Source organism: Denticeps clupeoides, chromosome 8 (genome assembly GCF_900700375.1).
Source record: "Denticeps clupeoides chromosome 8, fDenClu1.1, whole genome shotgun sequence".
Lineage (NCBI taxonomy): Eukaryota > Metazoa > Chordata > Actinopteri > Clupeiformes > Denticipitidae > Denticeps > Denticeps clupeoides.
Window position 1 is genome coordinate 21,416,721 of NC_041714.1, and position 24,062 is coordinate 21,440,782.

At 45.6% G+C, this 24,062-nt stretch overlaps 3 protein-coding genes across 14 annotated transcripts in view; all 3 read left to right on the forward strand.

Annotated features, from left to right (window-relative positions):
- The window catches only part of dst (dystonin), a 99,275-nt gene extending 92,313 nt beyond the window's left edge, over nucleotides 1–6,962 (forward strand). For 6 of the 10 annotated variants that reach the window (XM_028987977.1, XM_028987979.1, XM_028987982.1 and 3 more), the window contains 10 exons: nucleotides 55–217; nucleotides 287–441; nucleotides 573–647; nucleotides 1,142–1,159; nucleotides 3,666–3,783; nucleotides 4,050–4,157; nucleotides 4,591–4,781; nucleotides 4,894–5,001; nucleotides 5,561–5,684; nucleotides 5,985–6,962. In XM_028987977.1, coding sequence (XP_028843810.1) covers nucleotides 55–217; nucleotides 287–441; nucleotides 573–647; nucleotides 1,142–1,159; nucleotides 3,666–3,783; nucleotides 4,050–4,157; nucleotides 4,591–4,781; nucleotides 4,894–5,001; nucleotides 5,561–5,684; nucleotides 5,985–6,241 — 1,317 coding nt within the window. In that variant the 3' untranslated portion in view covers nucleotides 6,242–6,962. The remainder of the gene's footprint in view (nucleotides 1–54; nucleotides 218–286; nucleotides 442–572; nucleotides 648–1,141; nucleotides 1,160–3,665; nucleotides 3,784–4,049; nucleotides 4,158–4,590; nucleotides 4,782–4,893; nucleotides 5,002–5,560; nucleotides 5,685–5,984) is intronic. The other 4 variants (XM_028987978.1, XM_028987985.1, XM_028987987.1 and 1 more) reach the window with 3 other exon arrangements.
- Nucleotides 6,963–7,989: 1,027 nt separating this feature from the next.
- Nucleotides 7,990–19,934, forward strand: LOC114795206 (collagen alpha-1(IX) chain). Its single transcript, XM_028988136.1, has 27 exons — nucleotides 7,990–8,146; nucleotides 9,047–9,166; nucleotides 9,723–9,846; nucleotides 10,468–10,861; nucleotides 11,048–11,125; nucleotides 11,197–11,292; nucleotides 11,378–11,431; nucleotides 12,960–13,013; nucleotides 13,088–13,141; nucleotides 13,230–13,283; nucleotides 13,423–13,476; nucleotides 13,577–13,630; nucleotides 13,702–13,755; nucleotides 14,084–14,137; nucleotides 14,236–14,280; nucleotides 14,367–14,420; nucleotides 14,499–14,552; nucleotides 14,643–14,696; nucleotides 14,810–14,881; nucleotides 14,966–15,001; nucleotides 15,603–15,647; nucleotides 15,740–15,772; nucleotides 16,953–17,099; nucleotides 17,743–17,919; nucleotides 18,531–18,621; nucleotides 19,454–19,531; nucleotides 19,631–19,934. Exons 2-27 carry the CDS (start codon nucleotides 9,067–9,069, stop codon nucleotides 19,855–19,857), a joined length of 2,337 nt encoding a protein of 778 aa, XP_028843969.1. The 5' UTR covers nucleotides 7,990–8,146; nucleotides 9,047–9,066; the 3' UTR covers nucleotides 19,858–19,934.
- Nucleotides 19,935–23,275: 3,341 nt separating this feature from the next.
- col21a1 (collagen, type XXI, alpha 1) overlaps nucleotides 23,276–24,062 on the forward strand; it is a 29,520-nt gene continuing 28,733 nt past the window's right edge. For 2 of the 3 annotated variants that reach the window (XR_003750479.1, XM_028987994.1), the window contains exon 1: nucleotides 23,276–23,436. Coding sequence is in view for 1 of the 3 variants with exons in the window: in XM_028987994.1 (XP_028843827.1) it covers nucleotides 23,291–23,436 (146 nt within the window). In the remaining 2 variants the exon portion in view is untranslated. The remainder of the gene's footprint in view (nucleotides 23,437–24,062) is intronic. The other variant, XM_028987995.1, reaches the window with a different exon arrangement.

Below are 24,062 nucleotides of genomic sequence, written 5' to 3' on the forward strand. Positions count from 1 at the left end.
AGTACACGCTGTGCCTGTTTAAATGTGGACATAAATATATTTTTTTGGTTTCAGTTGAAAGAATTTGCCAACTTTGACTTTGACGTGTGGAGGAAACGCTACATGCGCTGGATGAACCACAAGAAGTCGCGAGTGATGGACTTCTTCCGTCGCATTGACAAAGACCAGGATGGCAAGGTCACCAGACAGGAGTTCATAGAGGGCATCCTTTCCTCCAGTAGGTGTCTGCTTTCCAGCTATGGATTAACTGGAGCCGATAGTTACTGACGTTGCTCTCCCACCCCAGAGTTCCCAACCAGCCGCCTGGAGATGAGCGCTGTGGCGGACATCTTTGACCGTGATGGTGATGGCTACATCGACTACTACGAGTTTGTGGCTGCGCTTCATCCAAACAAAGAAGCCTACAAACCCCTCACTGATGCAGACAAAATTGAGGACGAGGTACAGATATCTCAGCGGAATCATCCTATTATCTCTATTGTTTGTGCTTGTCTTTAATTACATGGGGATCGTATTGCCCTTATATGGACTCATTGGCAGGTTGCACTGATTTATCTTTATCACTGGTACAGGTAACTCGTCAAGTGGCAAAGTGCAAGTGTCCCAAACGATTCCAAGTGGAGCAAATCGGCGCTAACAAATACCGGGTACGTCTGGAACGTCTGGAACCCCCTCGGCCCTTGTGCACCTCTGCTGTTTGTGTGTCCTAGCAACAAGTCTCTCGGCAAAACATTTTTTTTCACTAAACACTCACATATTTTAGGCACCGGCACAGCCAAACGCACACACTCAAAAACAGCCCGGCACGTCTCGGCGAGCTGATCTGCGTCGCGTATTCAGCAACGTAGCTGACGCGTGGAAAGCTGGCTTTGTTCCGCTGAGCTCGGTTAAACGTCATCGCTGCAGCAACCTGTGTGTCCTCACATAGTCTAGACCAGAAATAATGAGGCTTCTCATTGTATAGCTTTTGGGACAAAAACATGAACTTATGTCATTGCTCTGTTCATTATTCATGTTAACTTAAAGAGACAGTCAAATGATATATTATGTGAATGTAATTTGATGTAGTGAATTTTACTGCCCTGGATCGCACAGATGACTAATTTGCATAAATTTATTTTATTGTTTCTTCTTTTATCAGTTCTACCTTGGAAACCAGGTACATAAAACATGTCTTTTGGTCTAGTGCTGCTTTTCTATGTATTTCCTCATTAACCACTTTTCAGCATAATTTAACAAATCTTTCAGATCCTTCTGTAATGAAATTTGTCTTGCACTCAGAAGCTGATAGGCTGTATGAGCTCACTCTTCATAGCACGTTTACAAAAGTGTAGATTTTGTATATTATGTAATTTATGTACTCTATACTAATAATAATTTATGAAAGGATTTAAACTGCATTGAGTGAGAACACTTTGTTCATTGTTAATTCTTCCTTTAAATTTGCCCCAAATGAGGGCAAATTATGTAAAAACATTAATATTGTGATAACTGCATATCTGCTTTTGAGTGATAGAGGGTTTTTTCTATTGCCTGCCGCTTACTCTTACTGGGCTGATTTAAAAATGAATTATTCATGTGGGAACCCTTCTCTTTCGCTTCCCTCCACACTTTAACTGTGTGTCAGGGGAGACATGCAGTCACTGTATGTCTGGCTCAGACGAAACGCTCATGCCATGTTTTAACCTTCATAAATCACGCTTGCCGTGGGCTGTGGGATTGCTGATTTGTCATTTTTGCCGGTTTAATTGTAAGATCGGCCGTAATCTTTGAATTCCAGCTGCTTTGTCATGTACACCAGTCTGTGTTCGGCTTGCTCTTCCACATCAACTGAAACGATTCTTTTGACAGTTTGGTCTGGTTCACTGCTTACATGACCCCTTATTCGCCGATGAGACAATAACAAACAGGGACTATCAAAATCTAAACCCCCAACTACACGTTGCAGTTATGGAAAGCTGTATCCTGGTAAATGGTCATTCTTAAGCCATATGTTGTGACATCTTCTTCTGTCCCCAACCATTCTTCAAAAACCATGTCTTTCTACCTGATCACCAAATTCACCACTGGCATTGAATCATTATGGGACTCAACTAGAGCAAGTTGGACAAAAATGAATAATAATAATAATCAGAAGTGCCAACTGTAGAAGTCATCTTCATGTTCAGTGTGGTTGGCTTGAAAGTTGTTAAGAACCATAACCCCCTCCCACCTACCTACCTTGTGTTGTAACCCTGTGGTAGTGCGTCAGTGGACTTTAGCTACATTGGCCTGCATCGGTGTCAACACATCCTCAATAGACATGGTGGTCCATAAGTAAACAGGAACTGCAACCGTCTGTATTGTGGGTTTGCTGAACGTCACCGCTTGCGTCTCCTGTCTGTGTGATGAGCATGAAGCCATGTTTGTGTCGATGTTGTGGAAATGGTGCTGCATGGATACATCCAACTGGCTAAGTGTTCACGTCAGAGGCTGTCAGAGCAGGTCTGCAGCGCACTCTAGTGGTCAACTTTAGAAAATGAAGACCCTTGGGTGAAACCAGTTGAATTGACCATGTGTTTTGCTTGGGAATGAAGCATCCTTTTATTCGGCTGTTCCATTATCACCAGCTCTAGCTGAGCAACAGATATAAGAAACCAGTCACACAGGCAAGAAACTTTGAGAGCAGGGCCGTGCACAGAAATATTCAAAACAGAATTTGGACCGTTTTGACAAATCAGCGGCTTGTGTTTTTTTTTTTTAAGTGAAAGCGATACTATTTTATATGTACAGTACAGGCCAAAAGTTTGGACAGACCTCCTCATTCAATGTGTTTTCTTTATCTTCATGACCATTTACGTTGGTAGATTCTCACTGAAGGCATCAAAACTATGAATGAACACATGAAAAGGTGAAATAAGTGAAAACATGTTTTATATTCTAGTTTCTTTGCTCTGATTACTGCTTTGCACACTCTTGCCATTCTCTCGATGAGCTTCAAGAGGTCGTCACCTGAAATGCTTCCCCAACAGTCTTGAAGGAGTTCCCAGAGGTGTTTAGCACTTGTTGGGGTCCAGCTCACCCCAAACCATCTGGATTGGGTGACTGTGGGGGTCAGGTCTCCACTTTTTGTTAAGTACATAACTCCACACGTGTTCATTCATAGTTTTGATTCCTTCAGTGAGAATCTACCAACGTAAATGGTCATGAAAATAAAGAAAACAATGTGTGTCCAGACTTTTGGCCTGTATATATATTAACTTCATTTTAAACAAATACTGGTGAACACCCCTAGTGTGAGCACAAAAACAATGAAAGTGAAATATCCGAATGTGTACTTATAGTACAATGATCACAATTATTTCACGTCAGAGCACAGTTGTACACTTTTTTTAGGCCTGCATTTAAACAACTACATTTAAAATGTAGTTGTCTGGCATTTTCAATGTGAATAGGACTGTAAAACTGAAAGGAAAAGAGCAGCAGCGGGGGTCTTATCTGTGCATGTGCCCTGTTCCGATCTCAGTTTGGAGTGTATCAGGGCGCCGCGTGGGTCTCTGGTTTCTCATGTTGCACAGCTTTGAGCCGCTGCCAGTGCTGCTACCGGAAGCCGTTGTCGGTGCCGGGTACCGCCGCCCGTCTCCCGCGATGCCTCTCTCTCCAACTCCTCTCTCCCTCTCTCTCAGTTCGGAGATTCCCAGCAGCTCCGGCTGGTGAGGATACTCCGCAGCACCGTCATGGTGCGGGTGGGAGGTGGCTGGATGGCCCTGGATGAGTTCCTGGTGAAGAACGACCCGTGTCGAGGTACTGCCACGCTTTCTGACCTCTGTACCAGGCTAAAGTCCACTATTGTGCTGTTCGTAATTGTCTATCTTTCAAATGTGTGGAATACATGAACAGGAACATTAGGAACAGAACATTGTCTTTTCTCTCACTGTGCTTCCTGAAGGCTGGTTCTCAGTGCTTGTAACGGTCTGCCTGTTTTAAAGCTTGTCTCTGTCCCCTTCTTTCCTGCCAAGCCTTCCTTCTGTGTCCATTAACACGAAAACCAACGTATTATTTTCTCCTAGTTCATCACCACGGGAGTAAAATGTTGCGCTCGGAATCAAACTCCTCGATTACTCAGTCTCCTATAGGTTGGCAACTCTCAAACTTATTGTCCATGCTCCATTCCAGTGGTATGTGTGCGTCTGCATGTCCGTGTGTGTGCTGGCGTGTGTGTGTGTGTGTGTGGAGTGTCCATCTGTACTGGATTGGTCGTCCTGAATGCCATTTGTTTGCCTTTTGCCTTCCACGTGTTTTGTGCCACTCGAACGCCATCTTGTGGCGCTGCATGCATCCTCATCCTCAGTCTCTGCCAGCGATGTTAGTTGTAGGAAAGTGACCAGTGTCCCTTTCTTGAAACTGCATTTGCTATTAAGCAAATCTGTTTAATAATGAAATGACACTTTTTTTTGGGGGGGGGGTTGCATCTTATTGACATGACATTGTGTGAAATCCATTTGCAACCGATCACATCACTTGTTTCATTTATGTAATCTTAATATTTAGGATAGGATTATGCACCTTGCTCTGTTCATTGATTCATATTCTGGCTGCTTTGTCACATAGCAAAAGGCAGGACAAACATGGAGCTGCGAGAGAAGTTCATTCTACCAGAGGGCACCACCCAGGTAATGGCAAGCTTCCGGTACAGGGGTCGGAGGTCGCGGCCATCGTCGAGGGCGGCGTCTCCCAACAGGTCGAACTCCAGCCACAGCTGTCCCGCTCAGCACAATCCGGCTGTGAGCGGCACACCGAAGGTGAGAAGGGTGTGCAGACTTTGTCCCATGTCTCATGTCCATCAACGCAACTGCACTTCCATGTTCATTGTGATTGTTTATTTGCTTGATTTTACTCCATTATTCCTCACAGACCCAACACATAACCCGAAATTATGATAAACCCTGGCTGGCAAACAGCAAACCCTGTACACCTCTTAAATCATCTGACTCCTTTGAAAGCCAGGGGTCTTCTTCAGAGGTACGGTGTGATACCGCGAGTGGAAGTCCCCAATGACCATAATGAAAAAACTCTGACTTAACCACTGACCTGCCTGCTCCTGTCCAACTGAAGTCCATCCATACCGTCCGATAGAAACCCAGGGAGTTTGATCATCAGTGTTCCGCATTACTGTCCTGAATAAATGTTTAAATTATTTCAGTTGGCTTGACTATTCCAATAATCAGTGTACTAACCGCATTAAACTGTGTGACGGTCACGTTCTGGTGACATTCACTAACAGCACTGGGTGACGTGGCGCTACTCCTCCGTCGTTCCTTCTATATGTAATCAGATTCCCAGAGGCCTCTTTCCTTTTCTCTAATCGGAATTGCATGCCAGGATGCCGCTGCAGAATTTGCATGGCAGATTGATGCACAGTTGCGACTATGACATTGCAACACGTTTACTCGTTTATTTATTTGTGTATTTGATTAAATTCTTAATTTCCAACACAAAACTTGGTGTTGATGGCTTTCTTCGTCCTCACAGGGTCTTGCCCACCATCGTGCTCCTTTAACATCTGACATGTGTTCCACAGAGTACACCCATCCAGGGCAGTAAACTCCGGCTTCCGGGATATTTGTCTGGGAAGAGCTTCCAGTCAGCAGAGGAAGGCACCCTGATCAACGCTGCCGTGCTGAAAGCCAGGTCTCAGGCATTTGGTGGGTGTTCAGTCGGTTCCTTAAATGGCTCCTTTTTCCCCCTAATACTATCTAGGGTCCCCTAAGACTATGTAGACCCTCAGGGTGGTAGTAGCGTAGTGGGTAACACACCAGAAGACCCAGGTTCAAACCCCACTTACTACCATTGTGTCCCTGAGCAAGACACTTAACCCTGAGTGTCTCCAGGGGGGGACTGTCCCTGTAACTACTGATTGTAAGTCGCTCTGTATAAATGCTGTAAATGTGAAATCTAAAAATAATAGTTATATATATATATATATATTTTTTTTTTTTTTGCAGACTCAAAAAAGGGCTCCAGTCGACCTGGAAGTAAAGCTGGAAGCCGAGGGAGCAGCCGGCGGGGAAGCGACGCCTCCGACTTCGACATTTCGGACATCCAGTCGGTGTGCTCCGACGCCTCAGAGACAGTGACCGACGGGAGCCGAGCCACGCCGCGCCCCGCGGGCCGCCAGCACGCGGGCAAACCGTCGAAGATCCCCACACCTCAGAGGAGGTCCACCCCCTCAAGCAAACTGGCCAAGAGCTCCAGAAGATAGGACTGGAGAAAGCCCTCCCGCTAGCTAGCCAGTTAAAAGTGTAGCAGAAGATGTAAAATATTCCGTGGAGGAAACGACTTGGTTTCATGTTGAGTGTGAATGGAATGCCAGTGGGCCTTGTGTACGTGTCTGTATTTTATTTCCTGTGAATATTGTCATGTCAGATTATTATGAAGATTGTTGGTTTTATTTAATTGATGCTCCATCTGAAAATGTTAGCAACTGAAAACAGTGTTTTTTTTTTTTGGTTTTGTTTGTACGTTCATCCATAAGTCACGCTATGAAAGAGATGCTGAATGTACTGTACTTTCTTCAAGCCGTTTTTGTCACTATACTCTGCGGGGGCAATGCCACTTATTTATGAATCTATTTAAAGTGCAATGAAGTGCTACCGATATGCATTTAAAAGGGCAATACAGTAATCACAGCAGTTCCGTTCTGTGCAAGCTCGCTGACACCGTAGGTTTAACCCCCAGCCATGGCCTTGACACTACTACGCTGCGTACATCTTGCGATTCGGGTTCTTTTTCTGTTGTTCGGAGAAGCGCGTGTGCCATTTTACATTGACTGGGGGATCTTTGACCCTGGAAAGTAGACATTTGTGTCATAAGTGCATTCATGTCAGTGTATTGTATGGTTCGTGTTGCCTGAGTGGAAAGGATTAGTTTAAACCTTTTTTAAAAAATAAATCTGCTTGCAGAAATCTACAGTTTGATCTAGACGTGACATTGTCAGTTCTTATTGCTTTTTTTATGTATGCAAATGCAACACACACACACAAACACACATACACACACGTGTCCATCCAGGAGTTGGACTGGGTTCGGTGCAGGAAACACCGTCTACCACTGCATCTCTGTGGGGGCAGACGGATGGGATTTAGCGCAGTGTGGATTAGTGTTAGAGGAGAAAAGTAATCAGCGGACCGAGAACAGGGTCAGTGGGCTTAATTCCCCTGCGCCGGGCCATCATAAAACAATAAAATTAAGTGGAAAAAAGCCGTGAATGTAAATTTACTCTCTGAAGAAACCAGCAGTTTGCGAACACGGCAAACATTGTGCAGAAAGAGACTGGCAGCTTGAGAACACTGAGGAAATTCATGGCCGAATTCAGCTCGTTTCAGAATATTGGTTTCTGAAAGCTGAATTTTCCGGAATAATCATGTATGGCAGGAAATTCACCATCACTGTTGTTCCCATCACTCTCCGAACTGCAGGAAATGGGAATCCTGTGCATTTCGGGGTTAATTACCAGTGACTGCAGTTGTGAGTTGAGAAATGTTTGCAGAACCCAACTCAAGCTTATCTGTGACATACTGCATCTTTCTCTTAGGAAGGCAGGACAGAGACCGACTGTCTCTGCCCAAGCACAGGATATAGACTTATGTCAGAAACAAACCCATTTCAACCAGAAATTAAATATAAAAATTTATGTTTTTTTAATTCAGTTTCCATACATTAGCCCTGGCTCCTGTGCACAGAGAACATTTCATATTTTCCATTACTGAAATGAACATATGTCAAGTTCTAATATGATTGTTTCAGACAAAGTTCTGTGTTGAATGCAGTTATGCATAAATAACAACATTGTTATGATCTATATTAGTTATATCAGACATTTGACACATACAGTATTCAAATGGCTGTGGATGGGAGGATGCTCACCCCATGCAACTCCCACAGTGGTGTGTATTTAGGAATCCTTTTTCCTTTGTGTGCTGGTGCGGGCAGATCCTTTGGCCCCGAAGGTGGAGTGGAGCGCGAGGGTCCGGCTCGTCCGAGAACGCCCTTCCGCACAGCACCGTGCAGCCTTGTTGCAGTAAAGCTGGGCCTGGGGATGTCATTACTCTGAAGATAACCTCACCATAGGAGCTGACCACATCCAAGTAGGAGTCCTCAAGAATATGTAAGTCATGGGTTGCGACTGTCATTCATATTTACTTTTGGTATTTTAAACGTGATCAAATGTTACTGTTGTCACTAGTAATACTTTTTAAATTACCGCGTACAACGAATGCCTAAGTAAACCTATTAGATTAGATGGTGGTGTATTATTTTGTTTTCTATGAAATTAAATATTAATAATTCATTATTTACTGCTTTACATGACTGGATATTTTATGTAGTAACTACTATTTGTAATTCGCTCTCGATAAGGGCGTCAGATGAATGCCAGAAATGTAAATGAAAATGTAAGATAAACAGACATAAAGTAGACAGAACCAAAGGCCAATTAGCTACCTTTAGTAGTGCAGGTTGAATCTCTTCTCTTGGTGATGATTTATATGTTAATAGTTTTATATTTCACTGTGCATGTGGATATTAGGTGCATATTAGTTCATATTCATTTATTTCTTTCATGAATAATATCATGTACATCGTAATGTACAATAAGCTGTTTTAGCAATATTCAATGGTCTGCAGTTGTTGAATTTCGTTAGGCACATTTACATTTTCACCATTTACCAGGCGCCCTTATCCAGAGCGACTTACAATCAGTAGTTACAGGGACAGTCCCCCCCCTGGAGACACTCAGGGTTAAGTGTCTTGCTCAGGGACGCGATGGTAGTAAGTGGGGTTTGAACCTGGGTGTGTTACCCACTAGGCCACTACCACCCTCTTTAGGTGGTGCCTTTTTTTACAGTATAATTTAGGAAATTAGTAATATTGGTTTGGAAATAGTAAAATAAATTAAACAGAATTACTTTGATAAATCAGAATTCACCCTGTGTACATTTATTAACACTGGAGAATGCACATTTAAACAGCAACACCGCTAACATCCATTCTACCTGCGTTTCCACAGGTGTTTTTGAAGCTCAGTGCATGACATTCAAAAGTCTCAAAATGCCAGCTGTCAGCAATGTGCTGGTTTTCCAAACTCTTCTTGGTTTCCTTGGACACGTCGGATGCAGCGATTTACCAAGTGAGTACGGAAAATCATGAAGGTTTCAGATGGTGGTGGGGCATGAGGCAGTTCAGATGGTGGCCTGACCTCTGCACCAAGACGTCCTCTCAGCCACCAGTGGGCACTGTTGCGTTGAGCAATAACATCTACTGACCTACAACATGTACAGAACTACTAGAGGTTGGCAGAGTTACCCGATTTGATAAAATTGATAAGTGTTATATATAAAAAAACAGCTTTAAATCTATATAAATCAGTCTTCATCTATATAAATCTATATAAATCAGCAATCATAGAGTATCCTAATACAAAAAGACATTTGTCTTAGGTTGGCAATGGGGGAATATTGCGATGTTGTGTCGACAGACATATATGGTGAAATAGCTTCATGTACAGCATTAAAAATCATGAATCCAGTCCAGAATAGCCATTTTACAGCAATGGCATGCCTTCTGTTAATGCGATATAATGTGGAAATAGAGTATGTATAAAATCCCCCCATTGATTTATCAGTTTACATATCAAATCTAGAAATCAGTATTGCACTTTGACAACAACCCTGCATTATTTTTAGCCTTCGACCTCCTGGAAGAGTTCCGCTTGTCCAAATCCAAAGGGGTGAGAGTCGTGGACGGATCAGAACCAGACTCTGTGGCTTACAGGATTAACCCCTCCCTGCATCTCCAGAAGACCACGAGGTACAACGCGGAGCAGGCAGGGCGCATCCAGACATCCTGTTTAGCGCAGGAACTATAAAGGGCCACGCAATATGCTGACATGTCACCGTGTCATAATGAGAAACATATCTTAATTATACATGGCTGTGCTTTAGTTTGCCCTTTGCTAGAAGCTCTGCTATTCGAAAAGATCCTATATGTGCTTGCATTATGATGCATTATGAAGTGGGAACCTCTGGCCAGGTAAATGGTGTTGAACCAGCACATAGCTGATGAGTTGCAGACGCCTCGGGGGCGTTCGAGGCACGTCGGTGGTTAGTCCATGTGTCGGGTCTATCCTTTTTGAGCTCGGGCCAGCCAAGCTGTCCTCAGTGAACTCCCCCTGCTTGACGACGAAGCTGTGTTTGTGTACGGGGATGGAGGAGAACATCACGATAAATCACCGACAAATTGTGGAGGAAAAACTACGACACGTTGTGAATGGATGGAAGTGCGCATTGTCTACGCTGGAATGATGACATTTTCGAGTGGAAACTCGAACTCGAAGCTGAATTGAAATACGACACGTTGTTGTCACAAGAGACGTGCTTGCTTTGTGTTTGTCATTTGCCATTTTAACCACTTACGAGTGTCACCCGGCAGGGACGTGTACCCAGACGGCCTGCCTACTGACTACTCCATCATCGCCACCTTCAAGCTGGCCAAAGACACGGCGAAGCAGCATTGGAACCTCTGGCAGGTCAGCGACCCCCAGGGGCACGAGCAGGTGGGCCTGCGTTTCCACGGCGACTCGCGCACCCTGGACTTCTTCTACACCGGCCCCCGCGGCACGCGGATGCTGCGCACCTTCCAGAGGGTGGAGAAGCTCTTCGATGGAGCCTGGCACAAGCTGGCGCTGAGCGTTAAGGGCAAGGAGGTCAAGCTGCTGGTGGACTGTGAGGAGGTCAGTGTGGAGAGCATCGATGAGCAGCGGCCCGTCATTCGTCATGGGTTCACCACCATCGTGAAAAGGGCTGTGGGCGACCGATCTGTCAGTGTAAGTGTCAAATGTTTGGCCTTCACACGTGCACACTCATAAATCCAGTCCAAACACACCAAGGAACTTTCCTCTGCATCTGCCAGGACATTGAGGACTGCACTGTTGAGACAGATTGTGTTTCAGGGTCCGTATTGTTGAAGAGCAGGCTGAAAGACAATGCTGTGGTGTCTCGTCTTCTCTCAGGTGGACCTCCAGAAGATGCAGGTGTCCTGCGACGCGGACGACGCCTACTCTGAGGGTTGCTGTGAGCTCTCCAGTGTGGTGAGTTCCTTCCCCTCCATGCGTCCTGCGGTTGTTTGGTCTCGATCTAACCCCGGACTTGTTCTCCTCAGTGTGGTGGGTACGCCGAGATCGGCCTGACCGCCGGCAGGGCCACCTGCAGGTGTGCCCATGGGCAGCCGGGTGTCCAGGGGGCTCCAGGTCCCAAGGCAAGCCAGTCCCTTGCATCAAGATGATCTCCGGATCTCTCTCCAGTGGGCCGTGCTCATATTCTATGGTGTCCTCATTCCACAGGGTCACCAAGGTCTCCCAGGCAACCCAGGAGAGCCAGGAAGACTGGGGAACTGGGTGAGAGCGGCGTCTGTTGTTAGGTGGTGACTATAGTGGAGATGGGACATGTGAAGTGGTTCATTGAAGAGTCTGTGTTGACAGAAATACAAACGTTGAACATCGGATGGAAAAGCCCTGCATGGGAGGGAGGTGAAGTTGAGGGATTGCATTGGAAAGGCCACGTTTTCTACACGAGGACAGGGAGCCATCAGATCTCCCAAAGGCCAGAAAAAGCTCCTCCTCAGACTTTTTTACGCATTTTACGTAGCTCGATTCAATTCATTAAAAAAAAAAAAAAAAACTCTTCTAAAAATAGCAGCTCTTGTAACATAGATTTTGAGGACATGTTCTGCGGTAGTCATGGTTTCGGATTTGTGCTTATTATGGTTTCTACAAACGAGTGGAAAAAAATCTGCTCCGGGCCTTGTATAAACAGGCTGGGGTTCAATCTCGCCAAAGTCCCATTAGTGGCCCGATGGCGGCGTCAGATTGGGGACATTCTCCGTGGCTCCTCGGCACGGCGTAATTAAAGGACATGGCGTGGCGCATCGGGATCCAATTACCTGCGCGCGTTGGAGTTGAACGCGACGTCGCTCTTTTGGCGACGGGCGATTCTTTCCGCCCGAGGGTCGTGACTAATTTGGCCCTCTGATCTGCCTCCAGCTCCCAGGGGTAGACAGGGACGGAGACCCGCGGTGGAGGGGAGACTGTGCAGGAGAGAGGCTTTGCCGTGAACCATGTGTGCCCCAGACTTTAATGCTCCGTGGTGTGTCGTGTAGGGTTTACTGGCGAAAGTTCGAATGCACGTCCAGACACACACACACACACACACACAGAAAGTACATGATAAATGCCGCCTAAGCTCCATCGTGGGGAACGGAACATCTGTCCTTATGGACTCGGCGGAGCTCTTGCCTCCAGCTGTTGCGGGAGTCCCGTCGCAGGTCTGGCTTTACGGCCCCTCCGCTGGAGGCCGAGTGCCGTATTTCCTGCCCCGAGCCGGCGCTCTGCTCCTGCGTGTGGTCCCCGCTGGCCGTGTCCCCGTAAACCAGGCCTTCCAGATTTGCTGACGCAGACAATCGCTTCTTCCGGCCGCCATTTTTGTCTACCAAACGGACCCTTTTTTCTACAAAATACGATTAATTTCTCAAAGCCAAACCGGATTTCTTTCTTCGGTCTTTCAACCATCAGTGTTACACGATCATGGACGTGCTGGAATTCAGCAGATCTGACCTATCGAGGGTATTCGTGTGATTCAGTTTTTTGGGATGTGACCCGGCAGAGTCCTCAGTAAACAGGCCCTTAAATCTCTTCCGTCTTGGGTATAATATCTATTGCAGTGATCACCTTAATAAATTACCCTAAAACATAAACCATGCAGCATTATTTTGTCTCCATTAAACAATCCAAACGAAAGATGGCTGGCCTCCAGGCTGCAGCTGCAGGGAGCGAGGACGAGGACGGCCAGCGCTCTTACTAACTTGGGGCAATTGTTCTTTTAGCTTTATTGCTACGTCGGTAAATCGCGAACGTTTTGCCTTTGCAGGGGAGGCGAGGAAGTACTGGTGACTATGGACCACTTGGGGAGCCTGGCCTGAAGGTGAGATCCACGCTTCCTCGGAGAGTGCGCCGTAAAGGCAGATATAAACGTGCATGTTAACGTGTGGCCCTCAGGGTGAAGTCGGGGTGAAAGGTGAGAAGGGGATGAGAGGACTGTACGGCCAAGAGGTAAATCACAAAACAGCCATATTTCCCAGGTCGGATTCGAGCCGTTATTCGTCACTGGGACTTTCACTGCCTGTGTTTTTTGCGACAGGGTGACAGAGGAGCCAAGGGCCTGAAGGGCTTAAAGGGGGCCACAGGATTTAAGGTTCGTAAATCAGTCGGCCTGATGCATCGAGGCATTCCAAGTTGCATTTAATTAGCGGTTTTAATCAGATTTACATGAAAGCGCTGTGATAGATGGCTGCAGCGTGTTGGAGCGACTGAGTAAGATTTCGTAATTACAGGGAGTTCGGGGGTCACCCGGAACGTGGGGCGAGAAAGGAGCAAAAGGAGAAGTGGTGAGTCCATTTTAATAATGATCTTCGCATTCGTGTGGAATATGATTGACTGAATGTTTGAATAAGTACTGAAGAACTGATTAAAAATCCATCATACTAGGGTGCCTCGGGGGAAGTGGGATACGAAGGGATTCCGGGGTATCAAGGAGTCAAGGTAATTCTTTCTCTCGCATTGCAACCAAATATTTTCACGGTATATGTTGAAGGTTTTGGCTGGGTTTTCAGGGAGATGAAGGGCCATCTGGTGCAGAAGGACAACCTGGACCACAAGGACATCAGGTCAGTTCCTTACATCCACAATGAGACTAAATAACAGTCAAGAGACTTATATTCCTATATTCCTAATTGCTGCAACTTGTTGGAAAAACACTCAGCATGTGATTGGAGTTTTGAGGACATGATGGAAGCAACCACACCAGATGTTGCTCCACCACCTGAGGATCATGTGCATTGTGCTGAAACAAACTGATTAGATAACAGCTTTCAGGTCTGATGGGCTGAAGGGCTTAAGATCACTCCTGTGAATGCGTTGTCCCCTGATTTTTCAGTGTAATGATTTAGGTTCTGGAGTCCAGATGAAGTAAAAGTTCTTGATACTTCTTGATAGGGTATTGTTGGTGACCCTGGAGAACGTGGCATATCTGGGCTGAAAGGAAAACCTGTATGTATATTTACCAATTTAACAAAAAGGCAGCTATATGGTTCATTTTGCATGATAAAAATTAATGGTGTTAATTGAATGGTTGTTTTGTTTACCAGGGTGTCCTTGGGTCAAAGGGGAAGCTGGGTGGAATTGGAAAAAAGGTACATTTTTCATGTCACAATTTCAACTTGCTTTGAATAAAACCAAAGGGACTCTTACATTTTGGAGAATTCATTTTGATTATCAGGGCATCATTGGAGATCCTGGTTTGCCGGGGCGTGATGGAGACCCGGGAGTCGAAGTGGGTGTTCGTGCTTCTTTTTACCCCCCCTCTCCATGCCTGAGTTACTGATTTAAGACTTCTGACATTCCCACACAGGCCTATCAGGGACCCCAGGGACCAGAGGGAAAGAACGGACAACTTGGCGAGAGGGTAAACGTTGTCTTAAGTTAGGAGGCCTTCTTCATTATTCACAGGTTTCACATTTTGATTCAATATTTCATGTGTTTCTAATTCTGACAGGGTGAAAAGGGTGTTTTGGGATCACCGGGAAACATGGGCCCGCCAGGTCACCTTGTAAGCACTTTCTGTCCATTTCTCCAAGCACCTCCAACCAGAAGAATCTTCCTTGGATGCCTACAGATTGTCATTGTGCCTTCTGGTCCATTTATAAATGTTACCTTCTCCAGGGCCCAAGAGGTTTTAAAGGCTCTGCTGGAAAGCCGGGACGGCCAGGATTTATCGGGCCTCCTGGACCAGTGGTGAGTCTTCTGGATAAATATTCCAAGGTTTATGAAATGCAGTTCGATTACTCCAAGACACTAAAGCACACTGTATCTCCACAGGGACATATTGGCGTGCCTGGGAGACAAGGTCCTAAGGTAGAAGCCTTCAAACACCTGGCTGAGTTGTGAACGCGAGCTTCTGAAATTGCCATTTTTCTTTGTGGTTTCATGGTGTATGTCTGACTTTGTTAGAAACGTAACATATGCGTCTGAGGACTGAGAAGATGCTGGTTCAGTGTTGGAATTGTCTATGGGCACGTGGAGTTGGTTTCTTCTCAGCCTTTCTCTGGTTTAGAGTGTTTCAACCAGAATTCCGAGTGTTATCTAGATTACATCTGCCCACAGAATACTTTCCTCGGGCCAGAATAAGACTCAAAGCGCGGGCCAACCTTCACAGCGCACAGTGACATCATCGCTCAAACGTCAATCATTTTGGAAAATTTCAGAGCTCAGCTAGAACTTTTTCTCATCGTGTCTAAAAAAACAAGGTTAAAATGCTAGAACAAGGTTAGAAATCATGCTTTTGATGAAGATGAAGACCAGGCATGCCCGAAGCCAGTTGAAATTATAGTGCAGTCATGGCCCACTTAGTAAATTGGTGTCATTTTAAACTGCAGAGTTCGTTTGAACGCCGTATGGCAACTGTCTTCGTTAGCAGGTTAAAGGCTAGTTAACACTCTGCCACCGAATCTTACAGGGGGATACGGGCACACCAGGAATCCAAGGTGATAAAGGTGACCAGGTAAGGCTCTGCATCGTCCACGCGGTATAGGCACCGCCCCTGTGGCCGTTTTTACCCGCCGACTCACTCACTGCACGTTCATTTTCTTTAAGGGAGAAAAGGGGAAAAAGGGCCCAAAAGGGACGGTGAGTAGAACTGCAGCCAGATCTCCGTTTTCCAGCGCAGCGATGGGAGATGGGACTGGGATTTCCTTCTACGCCAGTCCATGAGGGTGGGATGAGTTCAAAATGATGTAACTGCTGTTGCCGCATCTGATCAGGGCTTTAGCGGTAAAGAATAAAACGAGAATGTGCTTTCAGAGGTACATTTAGCGGGAAAGTGATTGGTTTTGTCATTGTGATAGACTACAACAACAACAACATTTATTTCTTATATAGCCCAAAATCACATACAGTATGTCTCAATGGGCTTTGACAGGCCCTACAGTTGACACCCCCCACACTTGACCCTTCTGCACACAAGGAAAAACTCCACACAAAAAAACTCTAGGAGAGAGAAAAAAAGAAAGGAAGAAACCTTGGGAAGGAGTGATACAGAGAGGGACCCCCTTCCAGGGTAGAGTGAGCCTGCAAATGGTGTCAGTGCAGGGCTGGTGATGATATAATAATAAGTCCTACAGTTGTAGGGTTGGAAAGTCCAGATTGTAGTCCAGTGTCATGGTCTAGATTACGTGTCCGTAATGATGTTACTGGTCCATTTGAAGATCCCTATATCTGTAGTTGTAACGGTGGTGGTGGCTGTGGTGACCCTCTGGTTTGTTTCATGTTTTGTCCTTGTTTAGCAGTTGTCAGGAACCAGGATGTATTTGCTGGTCTGATCACTGGGGTCTGCCAGTAGTCTGGGTTCTTGATTCCGTGTCTCGGAGAAAAACAAACAGAAGCAGCGGCAGACGGTTGCACTGTACAACCGATACTGAAATATGTGGTTATGGTGGTATATTGGTGCTACAGTGGCCCGGTACCCTAACTAGGACAGCCTAACTGGTGAATTTAACTTTGTCTAACAGGGGGACTCTGTGATCAACTGGACTTTATAATTGACACTGCGTCAAAATGAAGTGAAATGAGGGTCTAGGACTTTAGCAAAAAGCCAGAGAAAACAGGTTTTGAGATTGGACTACAGCACAGCACATGGTGACGCACAATTCAATGTGTCCTCTGCATTTAACCTATCAGCCTTAGTGAGCAGTGGGCAGCAGTGGGGAGCAGTGTGACCCCGGAGGTTATTTACTGACATTATTTGTCAGTATGTTGTCAGTACGTTAATTAAACACTGTGATGTAATAAAATTGAATGTCCCTCCAAGGTTGGCAGCAGGGGACAACAAGGACCCCAAGGAATCCGAGGCACAAGAGGCCCAGCTGGAGAGGGCGGGAGGAAAGGGCCGCTGGGCAGTAAAGGGGTCCAAGGTGACGGTGGACCAGTGGGCTTTCAAGGTCCTCCAGGACCACCTGTGAGCACAAACCCTTTCTTTTAAAATGTTTTTTAACTTAGTTTGTTGGCGGAACGCCACACAAATGTTTGAAATAAAGATTTTACTGCAAATGGAAATTTGTCAGTGCCAGTATTACCTGAGGTCACCAATGACTCACACTTTTTAAACAAATTAATTACAGCATTAATCACGCACGCAACCTTATTATTATGGTTATACGTTGACTATCGATGGTAACTTGAAAGCACGTTGTAAGTCGCTCTGGATAAGGGCGTCTGCCAAATGCCGTAAATGTAAATGTAATGTAAATGTAAAAAGTACTTTTCAAGTGCAGTGAGATTTTGCAGTAAATGGCCTGAAACGTGCATTTCTGAGCATGTATTTTACATTCATTTCCACCAGGCAGTCAGTGCACCACACCCAGACATCTCCAAATCTAGAGGGAGACACACAGCCATTGCTGCACTTGGCATATGAGCATCGCGGTAACAGACTTGGTGTCAAGAATGCTTGTAAATGGTTCCTCGTTTGCGTTGGTTTTTCTGCAGCTTTTCATCTTGTATGGCTGTAAACCCATTGCAAGGCTAACGGACTTTTGTCCCATTTCCCTGCCCTTCTTCCACTGGGCCACTGATGGATGCTGTGATGATTTCTCTGGCAGGGCCCGACCCTCTCCGCTCAGCACGTCCTCGACGTCTGCAAGAGGGTTGTCCTAGAGCAGATGTCCACCTTCGCTAACTCGGTGCAGAGGACGTGTGCCGCTGTGTGTCCCCTCTATGGCGATGTACCCATGGGTGCCCCGGGTCCTCCAGGACAGAAGGGACCCCCTGGACCTCCCGTGAGTCAAATTTATGCAGCATTTTGAAGTCAAAGTGAACTTTATTGTCATCATACCACATACGAATACACAGAGAGACGAGACATCCCCATTTCATAAAGCAAATTCCCGAACTGTAATGTTTTAAGCTCCATGTCTCCTGTAGACTTGGAGGATCGGAGGATCCACAATACGTGATTTATTTCTGCATCTCGCCAGCCAATATAGATGCTTGCAGGTTTAGCGCGAGCCCAAAACCGAACACACTGGAGATTTTGGCAGCTCAGGTTGGAATGAAGGTGTTCAGAATTTCCAAGAGTCCATGAAGACTAATAGGAAGTCGCAGACGACACGCTCGCCCTGTGTCAAATAGCTCTTGGAGAGAATAGACTCTCTGCTGTAGTGGAAACCCTTTTCGCTCATTTATCACACAGGACTCCTGCGTGGAGATCTGTCTCGTAGGAGACGCTGGTGTTGATAAAAGTTCACATAGCCTAGAAACCATCCAAACCAATATCCTCAGTCAGATTTAACTGGACTCTATGTAATGTGCATTAACTTTAAAGGCTGAAGAAACAATGCGTGTGTGACTGTAAAGACATTTGATGGACAGGCTGTGATTGACGTTGTAGGGAGAGCCAGGCGTGGATGGTGCTGATGGAGAAGTTGGACAGCAAGGTTTCTATGGTGAGCCAGGAGACCCAGGCAAACAAGGGCTGTCAGGTAAGAGAAAATCTGCTATAAAACGTCCTCACTGACAAGCATTGCTGCTGCTACTTACCTGGATTGTGGAAGTTCCAGAGGAGATGACAGAAATTAGATGTCAGATGTGCTAAATCTTGAAATAAACAGATGAGACAACAGCAGAGGAGCGCTGCTCTGCTTATAATATTACTTTCATAGCATTGCAACCACTCATGACCCTTGTCTCTGAAAAATTATCACTTTTTTGCATGTAGATCGTGGACCACAACTCTCACAGATGTCTTCTAAACCAATTGTTTCCACAAAATACTCAGACATTTCGAGGATTCCTTTCAAGCAGAATGGTTTTCATTTGGAAGGCCGAATGCCTTCAGGTTGTGTGAAAAGGCAGTTCCAGTTTAGAGTCTCCTTCAAGCACAGTCCACAGACGCATCCTTCTCAGCTTGCTGTGAGACTAAATTGTCTCACTTTTCAGTGCTCGGAGGTTTCGTGGCCCCTGAATTGCAGTAAGAGCATCTCTGGCAAGCAGGAACACGGACAGGACACGGTCTACGGATTATAATGACCATTACAGTGACTGTCTTTTGACACGGTGGGGGGTTCTTGCAATGCAAACATTGTTGCTTGATTTAGTATAAAGTCTCGCCTATGGTGCTCTCTCCTGACAAGTCGGTGAAGCCGTAGAAAATTTACAAGCCGTTCTATACATTCATCCACGGATTGTCTCAGTAAGACACGTAGTCTTTAATCGCAGTGAACAGCCAGTTTCTGTGTACCGGCTACCTCTCCGGGGCATCGTTGTCACACATCTGGGCTGGTTACCATTTCAAAAATTATTTCTGTGTCTCAGGTGATCAAGGAGAACGAGGAGATAAAGGGGCTAAGGGCCACGGTTTACCAGGACATGTTGGAGACCAAGGTCCACAGGGTAACTAGTAACTACATCTCTAAATTTGCCATTAATCTCTGTAACGTCTCTATTTTAAGTTACATCATCCGGTGTGTGTTTTTTCTTGTTATTTACAAGGTCAAAGGGGAAGACCTGGCAGGGTTTTCAATGGGCAGCCTGGAAAGATTGGCGAGAGGGGTCACGTTGGACGGCCTGGACTGAGGGGTCATCCGGGTCTCTCCGGAGTGCCGGGGGTTTGCCTGACACATGGGTGTTCTCTTCTCAATGCAAATAACAATGAGGCCCCAAGAGAGCAGGAGCCTGTGAGACCAAGGAGACCCCAGAGCCCGAGGAGACGTCCTTAAATACACTGCAACCAACTCTGTCTGGGCTCGTGGAATGGAAAGGAGAGAACTTCATTGAAAATCTTGGAAATTTTAAAGCAGTCACATATGTAAATAAGTTAACCAGATTCCCCGGCAAAAAAAAAGAGACTGAATCACACTCTTTGCCCACAAAATCTGATTACGTTGTGAACTACACTCTGAATATGCAGACTATGCAACCATATAACCATATATTTAAATGGCAAATAAATTATTATGGCTTTAACTGACATCAGATGTTGACCGTGTCGGATACTACTGACCTTTATAATAAAATGTTGAAAAGTCCAAACATCTTGCAGTGCTTGATGAGAAAAACGTATACGACTAGTTCCTAGTTACCCTAAGGAAGGTAGAATCAGTAAGTACAATGGTGCCATAAACATCATAATTCTTTATTTGCATATCAGATTTTCAGTCATTTACAGAGGGCAAAATATTAACAATTTAATGAAAGTATGGAAATTATGGACGTAAGCAAAGGGAAGGCAAATCGCTTCATAATCTGACTCATACTCTGAATGATCTGTTTCTGTCAGTGTTTATTTTCCCTTGCCACCCACTTTCGGCGTTTGCCAATTCCCTCCTACATGAATTCCACCAGGACGCAAGCGAGACAAGGAGTCAAACCCCGAACGCTTACATTGCCCACTGTAAAACAGGGTTTCCTGGCCGCTGTCTTCGTGTTCCTCTGGATGGAGCGAATCCTTTCATCCCTCCAAGCGATTCCTTCCTCTGTGGTCTTCCTCCCGCAGCATGGTGGCCAGCGCCTGTCATGGAAAGTCCTAAAGGTCTTGCTCCGTGTTTCCACTGCTCTGCACACCCCGGCAATCCCCTCAGCAAGTGATCACATTAATTGCTGTTTATTGCATGAAATTATAACCCATTACTTCTCTGCCACAGTGCCGCGCCAAAACAAACGGCAGGCATTTATTTAGCCGAGGTCTGAAGCGAAGGCAGTAAAATAAGGAAACGCAGACTTATTATGCCACTGGTTGCCCATGATGAACTTCAATCCGAGACCGAATTAGCCGCTGAAATATGAGCGGCATGCTTGCTTTGGCTTATTTCGCTTCGCCTTGCATGTTTTATGTGGCTGTAGAACGGTGCATCATCTCCAGAGGCGTTTGGTGCTGCAGTTAGAGTTCCAATATATTTCTGCTCAAGGCGTGCCAAAAAACATTCATAAATAAATTATTGTCACAGCCGAATTTTACTGAGATGTTATTGAGGTATTAATATAAAAGACACTTAAGAAACACTTTCCACCTCATTCTCCGGTAGTGTCGTCAAGAACAGTGTTTCAGCTGGATTCCTGAACACACTTTCAAGATTTGCACTACGCGCATGGAAAAAAAAACTAAAAAACATAGACATACGTATCAGTATTTTGTGCAATGCGAGCAAACTTCTTTTTACAGACTATTCTGGCTCCATTGAAGTGTCAAAGAATAATAATGGCCAAAAATATACAGAAATATACGTCACAACAGCAAATAAGAGGAGGACCCAGGCGCCGGTGCTCAAACAGAAATCTATTTATTGGAAAATCTTGGGAAAAAGGAGTGAAGAACTGGGAAAGGAAAGGAAAGTGGAACACACAGTCTCCGCATACACACCCCCGACACTCCAGGGTCCCACTGACCCTGGCACAATCACTTCACTTTCAGATCTGTGGACGAGGGGTATGCCTGACACAGAAAAACTGCCCTGCAGCCGACCACACAACATGACACGTGCACACAACTCACTTTCACACTGCACTCACAGAGTGCCGAACGGACCAACAAGAACACTAACCCTAACCCCTTTAAAAGAGGGAAGGGCTGGGGGTCTGACGCTGGGGAGGACCGCTACATATGCAAGGAGAACAATATATTCATTCATATTAAACATAAAGTACATTACATATAATGTACCATCGAACACATATTAATCTTAAGACATATTATGCTTAAGACATATTATTCATTGCATGCTCACAATTAGGCAGCTCCATTTATTGGTGCTTGTCAGCATCAGTTGTACATTCATTTTAACCAAAGATTATAGATAAATGAAAGCCAAGCTTCATACGCAAGCTTAAATTCTATGAAACCAGCATCACATCACAATGAGAAAGTTGAAATGTCAGCAAAAATTCATCAGCAAGCGTGCAGCCCATCCAACTCCCACATGTTCAACTTTCACACAACCCACTGTTTTTCACCATAACTGACGCTAGAGAGGCGTTCAGTTCCCTGAGCACGTCCAAACCCAGCGGAACACCCCATCTAGGCAGTCCAGCTGTACACTTCATTTTACCAGGAACTCGGAAAGAGGACTCCCTGCAAATTTGGAGGGGGATTTTCCAGTTTTCCAGGTGGTTCTCTTTAACCGCATCAATCACCACCGCAGTGCAAAATCTCAGATTAGACATTTGTCAAGGGCAATGCCGTGTTAGCAGAGGAATGTCAGCAGATGGACCCCGTACATGACACTGTTCAGGGGCCATGGCTTTGGCTGTGGGAGCCTGATCCGGGGAACGAATCGAGAAAAAAAAAAATCATGTCCAATGAATTGGCAGCAGCACATCACGCAGTCTTAGGCGCACAGTGAAGAGGTTCTTGTCCTAGTGGGGCCGTGGTCATCTGGCTCCGGAATTAAACTTTGCACATGCTACTGTGGGAAGATATGCTGGGAAAAAGCGATGAGTTTTCAGAATTTGAGAGCACGGGGGGTTTTTTGCTCTTCGTCTCTGCTTTGCTAATCACCTCCAACTTTGTCAGGTAGGCTGTGTCCCAAAAGTCACCCCCTGATATTTAATATTAAATCAATAAAGATGTCCAGAACTTAATTTAATTTACATGTCAGGGCAGGCAACACAATTTTTTGAATTAACCTGCAGATCAAGCGTACAATAAAAACAGAATGTGAGAATTGTGAGAATTGGTCTACTATAAACTGTCCAGAAAATCCATGTGACTTTTTTATTCTGGCTGTTAAAATGATTTCCTAAAGTGAAGTCAAGTCTAGTGTTGGCCCTGAATGATACAAAGAAATCACTGCAGGAAGTGATGGGTCCACACATAGGTTCAATGCAGAGCGCTGAGGAACGAAACTCATGCTACAAGGAGGGGGTTTATGAAAACATATTGCCATATCTAATCTGCTCCATTACAAAACACCCAAACGCATCAATGTGTTGCCTTGACCATCGAATGCAGGCCAGATCCCTAATGACTGGAAGGATTTTCCCCTCAACCCCATCAAGAAAGCATCTGTCTTTTCTTTCGCTTTTTCTTATAGCTTCGCTTATCTGTGTAGTCTTTCCAGCCAACGTAATTGAGCATGGCCGTTCTCCAATGGGCCTACGCTGGGGAGCGAGCGAGCGAGTGAGGGCGAGCGAGCGAGAGAGAGAGCTGGAGAGTGGATGGAGAGGGCAGGCTCTCATTCACTGGTGGAACATCTGCAGCTCCGCAGCCTCCTCTGTCCTTGCACTCTGCACAGCTGGGGCCATGGGGCTCCAGTGAGCGAGGAGCGGAGAGAGGACTACCTTACCCCCAGCCTCGGGAACCGGTAACCGGACATTTCTTTTTGCTTTCATTCGCACAGAAAGAAACAGACTGATTTGTGTGTTCATGAGACGCCATGGGTTGCCAGAGCTTGAATTATTGCATTTTGGCAACATCTGTATCTGTGTATGTAAGACAAGATGCTTATGAAATGCATGTTCACGTAACAGCTAGCTGCAGATGGAGAGTGTCCCACTCTGAATGTGATATCTCACAGAATATTGTGCGCTGGACTGAATGCAGTGCAACTCAAGCTTATAACTCGACTAAGGAGAAACAGAAGTCCTCGTATCTGAAGACATCTGTTTCTCCACTGATCTTCCAGTCTCTCTGTTCGCCGGCTTTACATTCCAACTGTAGCGACAGCATGCAAAAGACATTAAGAGCAGTTATCAGTCCCTTGTTTGTGCCAATGTCACATGTGAGGAATGAGTGGAATGATTTAACTGCTGCGTTACTGCTCCGCTCATAAAGCCGGCAGCTCTTCAGCTCTAAAAGAAGCGGAGCTTCCTGCGGGTCTGTGCAGGTGCACGTAGGTCTGCTCGAGGCCGTGTACACGAAGACGGACGCCCCCGCACGCACGGGCCGTGGAGGGACTCGGTTTAGATTATCTGAGATCGGTTCGGTGGG